Here is a 15,649-nt window from a genome sequence, read left to right on the forward strand (position 1 = left end):
ATGATTGACTATTTCTGCAGGCTGTTAATGTTGATTGACAATTGGCTTGTTTGTTACAATATTGACTATTTCTGCAGGCTGTTGTTTGTTGATTGACTATACATTGGCTGCTGTTTGTTACAATGATTGACTATTTCTGCAGGCTGTTATTGACAACGTTGATTGACTATACATTGGCTGCTGTTTGTTACAATGATTGACTATTTCTGCAGGCTGTTATTGACAGCGTTGATTGACTATACATTGGCTGCTGTTTGTTACAATGATTGACTATTTCTGCAGGCTGTTATTGACAATTTCTGCGTTGATTGACTATACATTGGCTGCTGTTTGTTACAATGATTGACTATTTCTGCAGGCTGTTATTGACAATGTTGATTGACTATACATTGGCTGCTGTTTGTTACAATGATTGATTGCTGTTATTTCTGCAGGCTGATTTATTGAGGCAATGTTGATTGACTATACATTGGCTGCTGTTTGTTACAATGATTGACTATTCTTCTGCAGGCTGTTGATTGACAATGTTGATTGACTATACATTGGCTGCTGTTTGTTACAATGATTGACTATTTCTGCAGGCTGTTATTGACAATGTTGATTGACTATACATTGGCTGCTGTTTGTTACAATGATTGACTATTTCTGCAGGCTGTTATTGACAACGTTGATTGACTATACATTGGCTGCTGTTTGTTACAATGATTGACTATTTCTGCAGGCTGTTATTGACAACGTTGATTGACTATACATTGGCTGCTGTTTGTTACAATGATTGACTATTTCTGCAGGCTGTTATTGACAACGTTGATTGACTATACATTGGCTGCTGTTTGTTACAATGATTGACTATTCTGCAGGCTGTTATTGACAACGTTGATTGACTATACATTGTCTGCTGTTTGTTACAATGATTGACTATTTCTGCAGGCTGTAGCCCTGTATGGCCACAAGACTCTCAATGTGTTTGTGATGAACTTGAAAGACTACTTAGTAGGGTTCCTCTCATCTCTCACTGGCGCCATGGATCTCTACGAGTCTCTCACTGCTGCTCTTGAACTGAGGACTACAAAAGGTGAATGTTGTTACATATTGGTCCCAATGTTAAAACTAAAAGTCAACCAGGAATCAGTCCACAAAAGGTGAATGTTGTTACATATTGGTCCCAGTGTTAAAACTAAAAGTCACCAGGAATCAGTCCACAAAAGGTGAATGTTGTTACATGTTGGTTCCAATGTTAAAACTAAAAGTCAACCAGGAATCAGTCCACAAAAGGTGAATGTTGTTACATATTGGTTCCAATGTTAAAGACCCGTGAAGATTAAAATGTGCTTGCGCATAAAAGGTGACTAAAGAGGCTTAATTAACGGGTGGTCATTTCGCTGACTTGGTTGAATGTCAGGTTCCCACAGATCGAATGCTGTTGATCACTGGATTGTCTGGTCCAGACTCGATTGTTACAGACCGCCGCCATATAGCTGGAATATTGCTGGTGTCCTAAAATCACTTACTCCAAACTAAAAAAAGTCAACCAGGAATCAGTCCACAAAAGGTGAATGTTGTTACATGTTGGTTCCAATGTTAAAAGTCAAAGTCAGTCCACAAAACCAGGAATCAGTCACCAGGAATCAGTCCACAAAAGGTGAATGTTGTTACATGTTGGTTCCAATGTTAAAACTAAAAGTCAACCAGGAATCAGTCCACAAAAGATCCTGGTGTGAAACCAACAAGCGACAAAGGAATGTGATATAATAAACAATTTTATTCTGATATTAGCTAAGTTTACAAATTAATACAAATCACTACAAAAGTATTACAATCACAGTAAACCAATCACAGTACTGCAGTCAAGTTTCCAAGCTAGGCCTTGTACCCAGTGTAAGGATGATATCCACATAATTGCTGGTCTTCTTGTAAGTTGAGATTTAATGTCAGGTGAGAGGCAAGAGTTAGCTCCCTTATATACCTAAGCGAAAAACTCCAGAAGATTCCATAACTCAAGGTTCAGAATATACTGGAAAGGCCCATTGGTTAATAGTACCCTGTAGTACCTTCCAGAACTTTGTCTAAATGTTGCACATACTGAATTCCCACAGGTGCAATGTAATACACATAGAGTGTTGAGTTTTAGTGAGTTGAGTTTTACGCCGCTTTTAGCAATATTCCAGCAATATCATGGCGGGGAACACCAGAAATGGGCATGGAATCTGCGCCTTTGGCGTGACGAGTGAATGCTTTAACCACTAGGCTACTCCACTGTCCGTAATACACATAGAACACTGTTAGATAATGTTACATAATGAATAACTCTGCAATGTCATGGCGGGGGACACCAGAATGGACTTCGAATCCGTGCCTTTGGCATGACGAGTGAATGCTTTAACCACTAGGCTACCCCACTGTCCCTAATGCACATAGAACACTGTTAGATAAAGAATAACTCTGTAATATAAGAACCATAAGAATCATGTTAGAACCATACCATCTGTTTCACTGCTGGAATACAATAACATGAGGTCCTCAAGCCTGAATGATCTTTGTGGTATGGATGTTATGTAGTGAGCGGCTGTCTCTATTCTTTCATGGTATTGGTAACAGAATGGTCATGAGTAGTAGATGTTTCAATCTGTTGGTGCTTTTGACTACTAAAAGGTTTTTAAATACTGAACTACTTCTCATTGTCAGATCGTGATTACTTGGGTTATCTCCCCTCCGATGTGTTGGAGGCAGGTATCAAGTCAGGCCGCTACATCTCTGGCTGCATGAATGTCAACAAACACAATGCCATGACAGAGGCCTTCGTCAAGAGAACAGGGTAATAAAATATTTTCAAGGCTTTCTGTTTGTAAACAATCGTTTATTATCATAATAATTGAATCCAATGGATTATGAGTAAAGGTGATGATCTGATGATTATCTTTCAAAGGCATCCAGGGTGTTGGCATTCAATTCAGTCTATGCAGTTTTCGCAAAGATACTGTGCAGTAAACGTAATGTCTAAAGTTCTAAACCAAGGATGGGCTGAGGACATTTCCTTGGAGTGGAGAACTCAGTAATGTATTCTTGAAACCCTGGTGGACATGTTCTGTGGCAGGACACCTGGGTTGTCACGAAGCTGTCAGTTCTGTGTGGCAGGACACCTGGGTTGTCACGAAGCTGTCAGTTCTGGTGTTGTTTCGGTGACTTCAATCATTCTCTTCAGACGTGACTTGAAAGAAGAAAGTGACTCTGACATCCTGATTCATGGAACTGCGTCCAGGAACAGAGCTATTCATGGTGACAGTGTTGTAGTTGAACTCCTGCCACGATCTCAGTGGAAGGGGAGATCACTCTCTATCAAAGAATTAGGAGACAAGACAGGTCTGTGCGACTGAAATCAATGTTGTTGCTTAAACTCACATCTCTGTAACTCACATCTCTCACATAAATGTATAAGTTTTGCAGTCATAGTTCGAGGAAGTTAGATCATGGTGCTAGTATACATTTTACAAAGATCATTCAATGTGAACTTGTATATCCTCTATACTTTATAACCAGTGCACATGTAAGGTAAATAACAGCTGATGTACAATCAGAAAATTTGATTAAACAGCTGTTGTGTGGTGTTTGATAGACATGAACTGACTAGCTAGGAATGAACCCTTCCTGGGGGGTATATCTTCTCAGCCAGTTTTTATATATTCAGAGATTTGTGTCATTTTATGTCATTATTGCTTGTTTGGAATGAGATCTTAACCAAGTCCTACAGGTTCTACTCTATACTGTCAGGGGAGGCAACTGGTGATGGTGAGACGACTAATGATGACATGAGCAGTGTCATGCCGACAGGCCGTGTCGTGGGGGTGCTGCAAAGGAACTGGAGGGAATATGTGGCCAGCTTCTCTGCAGATGAGGTGAGGAAGATTCCTTTTCTTCAGTCATTACATTTCCAGTGTCTCTTGACATACTACAGACAAACCTTGAACCAGGCTCTCTTTCATCTACATACATTTACTAAACAGTCACGGATTAGAATGTAATGACTAGTCAAGTATAACCAGGATATTTAGAGTTGAAAACATTATATACATTTTATAAATATTTAAGGAAAATTTGAAGTCAAGTTAAGAAGGGTGAATGTACTGGGAAAGTGCCTTGACCAAGCTAACCAAATTCTTATTGATTCACTTTTCTTGGGGAATAACAATTTCTCAGAATTGACATAAATGAGGGTGAAAGGTTCAAACTGGTGTTTCTACACAATTGGGTGGATGGACATTTGGGATACAGATGGTCAGGTTAGTCAGTTTGTTGATAAAGGGGCACGCATAGGATCTGAAATGATTTGATTAAGTATCTTCTGGCGCGCCTACCAGTCTGAGATATTAGTTAGATATGTCAATGTTTGGTTGATGGATGGCTTAAGGATAACTAGCAATGTCATTTTATGAATGGAAGAATTTGATGGTACCAAATAAAGTCTCTGAAAGGGACTAATGAAAGTAACGAATTATTAAGATTGGATATGAGTCATTTTGTATGACGTAGGACATTATTTCGGGGGGAGGAGCCAAAATTGTAATAGATACAGTTTTGTCACATGTCGAGGGAACAGGAGGGATTCTGGGCCCCACGGTGGACTTGAGAGGTTCTCTCTGTATATTGAGAGAATGGCTCAGATGAACTTGTAAATTTAGGAGTTGTACAAGAGACCAACAAGTTCTTCCATGAAGTTTGTGAATCTGATGTGTGTGTGTGTAGACCAGGAATGCTAGGCAATATCTGAGGACCTTTGTGAAAGAATTCATTCCAAAATAAATGGACTTGAACACCATACCGGACTTATCTTTGACTATCCATCTCAGCTACATCATCCCCAGAACCAGAGTGGCTAGACAGATTGCCTAGGGAGGAAGGGTAGAACACCCCGACACCCTCAGGTAACACAAGGACTAAACTAGTGATGTATGGTGAGGAACTGAATATTAGTGTGTGGTCAAGTAATGGGGGTATGCTGAACAACAAGACTGGGACTGCCAAGTTGGGAATCAAGTTCTATGACAATAGACAGTCCTAACCAGTATGTTCTTGGTGTTCAGGAGGCTCAGAAGAACGCCAACAAAGCTGGGAAGGTGCTGCTCATCCCCTGGGACTACCGCATCCCCAAGATCCGCATCAGTACCCGACAAGTGGGCACACTCCGTGAGGACAGGTAGGACCGTCTACACAGTCCTGTTAGTAGTTCTTCCATCACAGGTCCATAGATGTCGCTGTGTAGAAAATGTGGTCTTAGACTACAAGGGATCTGCCAGGATTATTGTATGAAGATCATGCTTTGGTATGAAGTTATGAATGTATGCTTTGGTTGCCAGTACCTCACTTCATTAACTTTTCTTGTTTTATATGAGGTGATTAAAATTTGAATTCAAAATAGAATTTGTTATGTTTATTGTTATTTAACATCGCTTTCAGGTGGCAGCATGGATTATATACACACCTGTGAGTGGTACTGAGCACCTGACAGTGGCTGACACTCAATCACGAGTTTCACTGACCCCCCGACCCAAGTAACTTGTAACTGCAACATTAATGACTGTGGTGTATGAAACATTCATCTCTTTTCAGGATAATTGTTAGGATTGACTCGTGGGATGTGGGTTCACAGTACCCAAATGGTCACTTTGTGCGAAGTTTGGGGAAGATTGGGGAGCTGGAGACAGAGATCGCAGCACTGCTTGTGGAGAACAACATCTCAGTACCACTGTTCTCCGACCTGCAGGTCAGTCAATAGGGAACAAACCATGTAGCCAGTCTGTACTGTACTGATTCACTACACTACAGACTCTCAACAATAACGCTTCTCGACAATAGCCAATTGTTTCTGCAATACAGACTCCACAACACTAATTCTCTATAACGCAACCTTTTAAGATGTTACCATATTGATACTGTTCTAAAACGTCTGTCTACAATACAGCCTCTCAACAATACAGATTCTCTTCAATAAAGTCTGTCTACAATACAGCCTCTCAACAATACAGATTCTCTTCAATAAAGTCTGTCTACAATACAGCCTCTCAACAATACAGATTCTCTTCAATAAAACAATACAGCCTCTCAACTACAGACTGTCTACAATACAGCTCTCAATAAAGTCTGTCAATACAGCCTCTCAACAATACAGATTCTCTTCAATAAAGACTGTCTACAATACAGCCTCTCAACAATACAGATTCTCTTCAATAAAGTCTGTCTACAATACAGCCTCTCAACAATACAGATTCTCTTCAATAAAGTCTGTCTACAATACAGCCTCTCAACAATACACTGATTCTCTTCAGTCTGTCTACAATACAATTCTCTTCAATGTCTGTCTACAATACAGCCTCTCAACAATACAGATTCTCTTCAATAAAGATTACAATACAGCCTCTCAATACAGATTCTCTTCAATAAAGTCTGTCTACAATACAGCCTCTCAACAATACAGATTCTCTTCAATAAAGTCTGTCTACAATACAGCCTCTCAACAATACAGATTCTCTTCAATAAAGACTGTCTACAATACAGCCTCTCAACAATACAGATTCTCTTCAATAAAGACTGTCTACAATACAGCCTCTCAACAATACAGATTCTCTTCAATAAAGACTGTCTACAATACACCCTCTCAACAATACAGATTCTCTTCAATAAAGACTGTCTAAAATAAAGGTTCCTACAGTATCCACTCTGTACAATCCAGAAGATCATGTGTATGTATTCTTGAGTCTTCTAGTTGAAGGAGCTGCCGACTGACACACCGGAGCAGCCATGGAAAATGGATGCAGAGGAGGTCTCAGCTCGACGGGATCTGCGTCAGTCTCATCTCATATTCAGCATTGACCCTAAAGGTTGTGAGGATGTGGACGATACTCTGTCCATCAGGTACGTTGTGGGAAATACCCAGGAAAAGTTTAGCATGAAGCCTGTCCCGAAACTGTTGTTTAGTGGTTAAAGTATTGGAGTTAAAACATGCACTAAATAGTCGCAACTATGATCTATTTGCTGTTTTGGATAGTTCTTCGACAGAGTACAGAGTTGATTGGGCCATAATACAAGCCTTAATGGTTTCCATAATGTTTTTATGGTACCATGCATTTCAGACAACTTCCTGATGGAAGCTATGAACTTGGTGTGCACATAGCAGACGTCACCTACTTTGTGAAGCCAGGATCACTTTCTGATGTAGAGGCAAGGTCAAGGTCAACATCTGTGTACCTGGCGGACCGGAGATATGATATGTTGCCATCAGTCCTCAGTGCCAACCTGTGCTCCCTCATCAGCGGAGTGGACCGGTCTGTAGACAGGGCACCTGCCTGGAATAATCTTGATTATTTAGATGTAGTGACCAGCAATGAATATAGAATAGTTAACTCTTTGCCCATGAATTTTCAGTTTGACTTATATGTGACAGACAAACTTTGTTTTGGTATATACTTCTCTACATTCTGCTAGATGATTGTAGTGCCATGATACACATAGATGTTTGTGACTGATGCCCTGTTGTGTCCCCAGATATGCCATGAGTGTTATTTGGGAGCTAACACCTGACTTTCAAGTGAAGAATGTTTGGTATGGCAGGACTGTCATCAGATCACAGTACAAACTATTCTATGAGGTCAGTGCTTATCCAACATTGTACAGTGCATGTAAAACATTTTTAAACTGACTTAAGAAAGGCAAGTTCATAATGTAAACATTGTGATGATATAATACCTGAAATACTTTCCCAACTCTACAGATACTAAATGGGAAACAATGTTTTCACCACTTATGCCATGAACACGTGCAGGTAGCTATTAATAGTATTTAAACTCTTAATTCTTAGTGTTGTATGTAAATGTCTGTGTTCTTCATTAGACTAAATGACCCACCCACCCACCATACACAAGACACCCACTCATATAACAGACACACAGTCCCCCAACACACACAGAGACAGACACAGACACACTCAAAGAAAAAAAACCTCTTTCCCTCCCCCACTCCTTTCTACCCCCACTCTTCCCACACCCACACAATCCCCAAGACACACACAGAGACTCCCCCCCACACACTCAAACATGCACTCACTCACTCACCAACCCACCCTCTTTCACCCACTCTCCTTCACCCACTCACTCACAGAAGCAGGTGGCAGGTCTGTCCTGATTACTGACACCATGTGGTTTCCTCTGCAGCTGGCACAGTCTATATCTGATGGAGCTTCCGATGAGGACATCGTCAGTAACGTCCCCCGAGCTACACAGCATAGCCCATTCAGAAGTGAAGGAGAGGTTAGTGATTGTTTTTGTATGTACAGTGAAGCCCCGTTAGTCCGGACTCCGATAATCCGGATGTCTCGCCTCACGGACGATTTTAGCTTGTTACCAATCTATGCCTATTTAATTTGCCTCGATAATCCGGAAATTCGGTTTCCGGAACCGGACGGTAAGTAGCTGTAACCAATCAGTAAAATAAACAGTAAATTGCTTCACAGTCCGGACGCTGTAAGTCGTGTTCACGAACCATAACAACACCCCACGGCGATGTTTACTTAACTGGCCATAAACAATAAAAACTGGGTGTCATGGAGTTGACAAGATGAACTCTTGTTAACTTTTGAGAAATGTCTGTTAAGGGTTGTTGTTTTAATTAATTAATTAATCGTTTTTGTAATAGTAAGGGAAGCAACTCTTGCTTGAACTTGGGTCTGTACTTCAAACCAATTCTATTTCTACATATTTTTAGGGAACAATGGGACTCAGATTTGCAAACTTTTGCACTTTATGATCACTAATAATGTTCATGTTTCTGCCAGGTGGCGAGATCAAAGAGTCACTGCAAATGTGTATGACACTTGCCTGTATGAAATACTTTATGACTATGCAGGTTGGCGGAGTTGAAGTGGGCAGTGTTCAAACTGATGGAGGTGGCAAGGGTGCTGAAGTCTCGCCGTGTGTCTGGCGGTGCCTTAGAGCTTGACAGTGTGGAAGTTCGAGTCGAAATGGATGACAGCAAGAAGATAGATGACCTCACTCCAAAAGATGTAAGTACTGTGCTATATACATGATGACTTTCCCATCCTCAACGTGAGCTCAGCAGCAGAAGTTCCCTGACAGACTGTCTTCCTGTCTTCATCTAATGTGTGCTGCTAGGAGCGATCAGTATCAAGGCAATAATATGTCTCTACATATGGTCTGGGACTTGACAACAATATGGATCAGTGTTATACATAGACATTACTTAATGTAGTCTGTCAGATATTGTTCATCCATAAAGTTCTTTCAAAAGGTATGGACAAAAGTGGGTTATGTTTTGAAACAGTCTTGTAGGATCAGTGGCATCTGACAAGTGTGAATCTGTTTCATACATATGCTAAGACTGTACCATTTTAACAACATATTCACATTTTGATCACAGTGGCTCATCTGTACACAACACTGGCCTATTTACTTCCCATTCCTATTGTGACCCATCAAAACATGCTGCCTTATATGTGGATAATCAAGGCTATAATTATAAAAAATCCCACATCAGATCAACAGCCTAAGTAAACTTAGGCTCAGTATTATTCCTTACACTGCTATACTGAGTCTAACAAACCCTAGCAGAAGGTCACGTCAGGTAACCTTTGATCGACCTATGACCGTCCAATCAAACGTGAGATGATCGAACGGATTTAACCAATCAGACAACGGCTACTCTTTTAAAGTTCGGTGGGGCTTACAAAATGGTTTTTTGATTTTCTCTTCCCTGGTCGCAGACACTAATCGCTCAACAAACAAAAATCTGCATAATGCACAGATATTTGACTTGCAGTATAAACGCTTAGGGGTTTCTAAAGCCGGGAGTTTACTTAGACTTACCAGATCAAAGAACATGTAACTTATGAATGACTTAAAGTCAGGAAAGTCATATATCATCATCTGACCGTAAGTCATCACCATGGAGTAGCCAATCAATTACCTGGAATTTCATCTCACACATGTTTGATATCAGTTATCTCACCCACAAGTATGTATGTAAGAAAACTGCATTTCATGAATGGTTTCCATCGTTATGAATTATTTCTCCTTCAGCACCTGGAAATTCATGATACTATAGCGGAGTGTATGATCTTTGCCAACCACTGGGTGGCCAGGAAGATAGCAGAAGTCTTCCCTAACCAGTCTCTGGTAAGTTGTAAGGGAGACAGCTCTGGTCTGAACAATTCGGATTCCACTGGAAATTGTGATAAACATGCTCGAGTGTCTTTAGCCTTGAGTAATGTGCTTGATATTTTTTATTCTAGCTTCGTCATCACCCACTGCCAAAGCAGGACCACTTTGCCAACCTCATCAACTGTGCAGAATCCAAGGGTTTTACAATAGATGTGTCCACTAATAAAGCCCTTGCTGCATCCCTGGATTCCTGTGTAGACCCTGCTGATCCGACAGTTAACAAGGTGGGTAGGTGTAGTCTTGACAGTTAACAAGGTGGATAGTGTAGTGTTGACAATCAACAAGGTGGATAGTGTAGTGTTGACAGTTAACAAGGTGGATAGTGTAGTGTTGACAGTTAACAAGGTGGATAGTGTAGTCTTGACAGTTACCAAGGTGGATAGTGTAGTCTTGACAGTTACCAAGGTGGATAGTGTAGTCTTGACAGTTACCAAGGTGGATAGTGTAGTCTTGACAGTTAGCAAGGTGGATAGTGTAGTCTTGACAGTTAACAAGGTGGATAGTTTAGTTGACAGTTAACAAGGTGGATGGTGTAGTCTTGACGGTAAACAAGGTGGAGAGTTTAGCTGACTGTTAGCAAGGTGGATAGTGTAGTCTTGACAGTCAACCGGATGGATACTGTAGTCCTGACAGTTAACAAGGTGGATAGTGTAGTCTTGACAGTTACCAAGGTGGATAGTGTAGTTTTGACAGTTAACAAGGTGGATAGTGTAGTCTTGACAGTTAATAAGGTGGATAATGTAGTCTTGACAGTTACCAAGGTGGATAGTGTAGTTCACAGTTAACAAGGTGGATGGTGTAGTTGACAGTTAACAAGGTGGATAGTGTAGTCTTGATGGTAAACAAGGTAGAGAGTTTAGCTGACTGTTAGCAAAGTGGATAGCGTAGTCTTGACAGTTAACAAGGTGGATAGTGTAGTTGACAGTTAACAAGGTGGATAGTGTAGTCTTGACAGTTAACAAGGTCACCAAGGAGACCCAATCTCTCCATATATTTTCATAGTATACACTGAAATATTACCCAGATTACTAGGGCTGGATATTGCCCTGATTCTCATATTGCGATATATTGCAATAATTTTAGAGATATTTCAATATATATTGTGATATATTGAATGGAGGGTTTCTGCCGAAGTGCGTACATCATAAATTCATAATAGTTCTGTGTGTGTGCGACATTATCTTCTTAGTTGCGGTTACACCATACTTTCAGGCTCCCAGTCCTCATTCTGCATGGCTGTCTGCTATTTGAGATAAATAAAATGATATAGAACCTTATTGTGGAATGTTTAATTGAGGTATTGCAAGAAAGGTTTGAGAACATAATGATAAAGTATAGTAATATACTCAGCAGCAAAAAAAAACAAGACGTCAGTACGAATTCAGAATTAGATAGGCACTGTAATCAAATCATTACAGAAATGGACATAATAAGCGGATCAAAAGCATTTTTTGTGTACAATATCTTGACAAATCAATGAATAACTCGGCGCATTTTCAAGACATTACGTGAACGTTTGCAGTCCATTCAGACTCTTGACTTCAGTATCTAGTGTGACCACCACGAGCGGCAATAACTGCAGCACAGTGTCTGTGCATGGAGTGCACCCATCGATTGATGAAGGCCATTGGCACTTTGAACCACACTCTGGGAAAGGCCTGGCACAATAAATCGGCTGTGTTCGGCCTTGGTATGACATTATTCAGTCTCCACTGAATTTCATGTCAAAGATGTTCAGTTGGGTTTAAATCAGGACTAAGGGCTGGTCACTGCATAATGTTGACATCATTCTGCTGTAAGAAGTCCCGTGTAGCTCTGGCAGTATGGGCCCGAAGGTATGAAGGTCTGCGGCAATGGAGTTTCCTGCTGTTAAGAGGTCGGCGTACTGTATCAGTATTGACTGGTCTTCCGTGTGTTCACACTGTCTGGCGTGCTGTTTCGGATGCCTGCATGAAGGGAGTGGTCTTGTTGTCATGTGGTCACCCTTGATCTGCCAGTATGGGGGCGATCATTTGTGGTGTTGGTGGCCCGGAAACGTTGCTGCAGCCTGTAGATGGTCCGAACATTGACCTGGAAGTAATTGGCAACGGCTTGTGCAGTGTGGCCAGCTTCAAGTCTTCCTAGTGCCTGGTACCTCTGAGCTGTCGTGAGTAATGTGAATGTTTCAAGCAGGTTTGGGGTGCATTTTATAGAGCTGGTCCTTGCGAACAGCGCGTGCAGCATGAGCTGCATGAAAAACATGGAGAACACAGTACCATCTCCGAGATCAGGTAGCGTTTTTGAGACCATTTCCTAGGTTCCATTCTGAGTTAGGGAAGGAATGTCTTTGCTCAGGTAAAGTTGGAGATGTTGTCAAAAATATACAATCAAAACATTAAATGAGTTTACAGTTATCCGTTTCTGTGAAGGAAAATTCCAAACTGACCTTTCTTTTACTGCTTAGTATAGTATAACATAAGTTTCATGGTCAGTGATTATAAGGGGACTCACCCATTTTGTTCTGGGGAGCTAGGGTGGGCGATCAGCAAGTTTTTATGTAACGCTATGTTTAAAATTACGCTAAGAAATAATTATGTTTAAAATTACGCTAGGAAATGATGGGAACGGGAGGGGGGGTAATTGATTTTGTACATGACATGTGGGTGTGTGTGGGGGTGTTCACTTTTTGAGGGGGGTCATTCATAAAACCAACAAAAATAAAAGTACATTCAGAGCACGAGATACTGTACCGGTAATATTGCACAGCCCTACAGATTACTTAAGAGCAATAAATCTATCAGAGGATTAAAGATTGGTCTATTGAGCATCTTTTAGCGCAGTTTGCAGATGATACTTCCTTAATATTAGATGGTACTGAAAAGTGTTTGCAGGCAGTCATAAACACATTAACCTTTTTTGCACGTTTTTCCGGTTTAAAAATTAACATTGATAAGACAAAGTTGATTTGGATTGGTTCAAAAAAATGTAGCCGAATGAAACTATTGAAGAACTGTAGAATGGACTGGACTGAAACATTTAAGTTGCTGGGTATCAAATTTGACATCGATCTTGAAAATATGGTAGATGCTAATTACAACAAAAAGTTTAAAGAAATTGAAAATTTAATGAAAATGTGGAAATGTAGAACGTTAATGCCGTTTGGATGTAACACAGTGCTAAAATCCTTATTGTTACCAAAACTTAAAGGTCACATGCAACGTAAAACACAACTTTGCAGATTCTGATACCTTTCGGTATGGACTTACAGAAACAAAGCGTTAAAAATGCAAATTCATCTTATAAAGTTGAAAAATAACGTGATGAAAAAAACCGTGCAAAATCGGAGTTCAAACGTTTCACTAATTTTCCCCAGACTTTTCTGGGGAAAACAGGTTTCAACAGCTGGGCTGCGCTCATGCAATTTGAACTTAACACCAATCAGGCTATACACCATAAACAAAATGCATTGATTTATGGCCCGAGTTCGGTCTCTGTCACATTATGTAATTACACAGACAGGCAGGTGTGATAGTTGAACACATGACATGTTATGATGTCTGTTGATTGCAAAATGTTATACACAAAAAATGAGCATGTATTTACAAAACCCAACATCTCTATATATACACACACAATAAGCCGTGAGGGCATATGCAAATGAACCAGCCGTTACACTTGAGTGCACACCCACCCGCTCTGACTGGGTTGGTATCCCGGCTGCTTCGTTTCTTGGGAAGTAAACCGAAGTACACAATATTGCACTTTTGATTTGCGATTGTACGCTTATAATTTTGTTTATATGTTTTTTCATAACCAGCAATGTATATTATATGTCACGAATAAGTGATAATTGTGTTTTAATTATGTTTGATTTTTTGGTTGCATGTGACCTTTAAACTTTTATTTCCTACCGTTCCTACACCACCCGAAACTGTAATACAAAATTTTCAAGCAAATTGCTTTCGATTTATTTGGAACGAAAAACCCAATAAGATTAAAAGGAACAGGGTAATATGCAACATTCCGGACGGGGGTATCAAAACTCCACTTGTAAGGGATGTTATTGCTTCTCAAAAGATTGCATGTCTTAGACGATTGACCTTCTTGAAATAGATTATCTCTTTACGAATCAAATATTATTCCTAGTACTATTTTAGAAATGGATGCAATCTATATAAGAGATAATATCATTAACAACATAAGAAACCCCTTCTGGCGAGATGTTTTATCATCCTGGGCTCTATTCCTGAACAAACATAAGAAAACACGAAAGGATGCGTACTCACAGTATATATGGTATAACAATAATGTTAAAGGTCACATGCAACGTAAACCACAACTTTGCAGATTCTGATACCTTTCGGTATGGACTTACCGAAACAAAGCATCAAAAATGCAAATTCAACTTATAAAGTTGAAAAATAACGCGATGAAAAAAAACGCGCGAAATCAGAGTTCAAACGTTTCACTAATTTACCCCAGCCTTTTCTGGGGAATACGGGTTTCAACAGCTGGGCTGCGCTCATAGCACGTGCGCAGTGAAATAGGTTCGCGCAACTTGGAAGCGGGCTGTCTGGTGAATACTCGGTGAAGGCTTTGGTGTGAGCTATTTTCATAATGTTTTGTTGATATCTCACAGGCGCGAGGTTTTTATATGTTATGACAGTAAATAAACTGTTTATATAATTTCATTTGTCTATTTCACCACACGTTCTTCTTACCGAGTCACTTTCTCAGTTCGATACTTAAAAGCAATGTCATTATTTAGCGTTGACACAATTTCTAACTGTGATATAGATATGTCGCTGTCACAGACAAAACTCAATGTCTTGTTTTATTGACACCTGTGTGTCTGCCTGCCTGTCTGCTAATGACAATATTCAATACACAACTGCGATCACTGACCACATGCTATTTGAACTTAACACCAATCAGGCTATACACCATAAACAAAACGCATTGATTTATGGCCCGAGTTCGGTCTCTGTCACATTATGTAATTACACAGACAGGCAGGTGTGATAGTTGAACACATGACATGTTATGATGTCTGTTGATTGCAAAATGTTATACACAAAAAATGAGCATGTATTTACAAAACCCAACATCTCTATATATACACACACAATGAGCCGTGAAGGCGGCATCTGCTAATGAACCAGCCGTTACACTTGAGTGCACACCCACCCGCTCTGACTGGGTTCGGTATCCCGGCTGCTTCGTTTCGAGGGAGGTAAACTCAAGTACAAAATATTGCACTTTTTATTTGCGATTATACGCTTATAATTTTGTTTATATGTTTTTTCATAATCAGCAATGCATATTATATGTCATGAAGAAGTGATAATTGTGTTTTAATTATGTTTGATTTTTTGGTTGCATGTGACCTTTAAGATTGATTAAAAATGTATATTTATTAAACAATGGGATGAAGCCAGAGTAAAATA

At 40.0% G+C, this 15,649-nt stretch overlaps 1 protein-coding gene across 1 annotated transcript in view; it reads left to right on the forward strand.

The window, feature by feature from the left end:
* The window catches only part of LOC124287698 (DIS3-like exonuclease 1), a 35,252-nt gene that overhangs the window by 7,306 nt on the left and 12,297 nt on the right, over positions 1 to 15,649 (forward strand). Inside the window, 14 exon segments of the mRNA XM_046724217.1 lie at positions 931 to 1,075; positions 2,686 to 2,815; positions 3,203 to 3,360; positions 3,769 to 3,893; positions 5,079 to 5,191; positions 5,605 to 5,758; positions 6,758 to 6,906; positions 7,125 to 7,316; positions 7,537 to 7,639; positions 8,202 to 8,255; positions 8,257 to 8,297; positions 8,893 to 9,049; positions 10,083 to 10,178; positions 10,295 to 10,447. Coding sequence (XP_046580173.1) covers positions 931 to 1,075; positions 2,686 to 2,815; positions 3,203 to 3,360; positions 3,769 to 3,893; positions 5,079 to 5,191; positions 5,605 to 5,758; positions 6,758 to 6,906; positions 7,125 to 7,316; positions 7,537 to 7,639; positions 8,202 to 8,255; positions 8,257 to 8,297; positions 8,893 to 9,049; positions 10,083 to 10,178; positions 10,295 to 10,447 — 1,770 coding nt within the window.

The sequence above is a fragment of the Haliotis rubra genome, unplaced genomic scaffold (assembly GCF_003918875.1).
Source record: "Haliotis rubra isolate DU_JTF1 unplaced genomic scaffold, ASM391887v1 Scf405, whole genome shotgun sequence".
NCBI lineage: Eukaryota > Metazoa > Mollusca > Gastropoda > Lepetellida > Haliotidae > Haliotis > Haliotis rubra.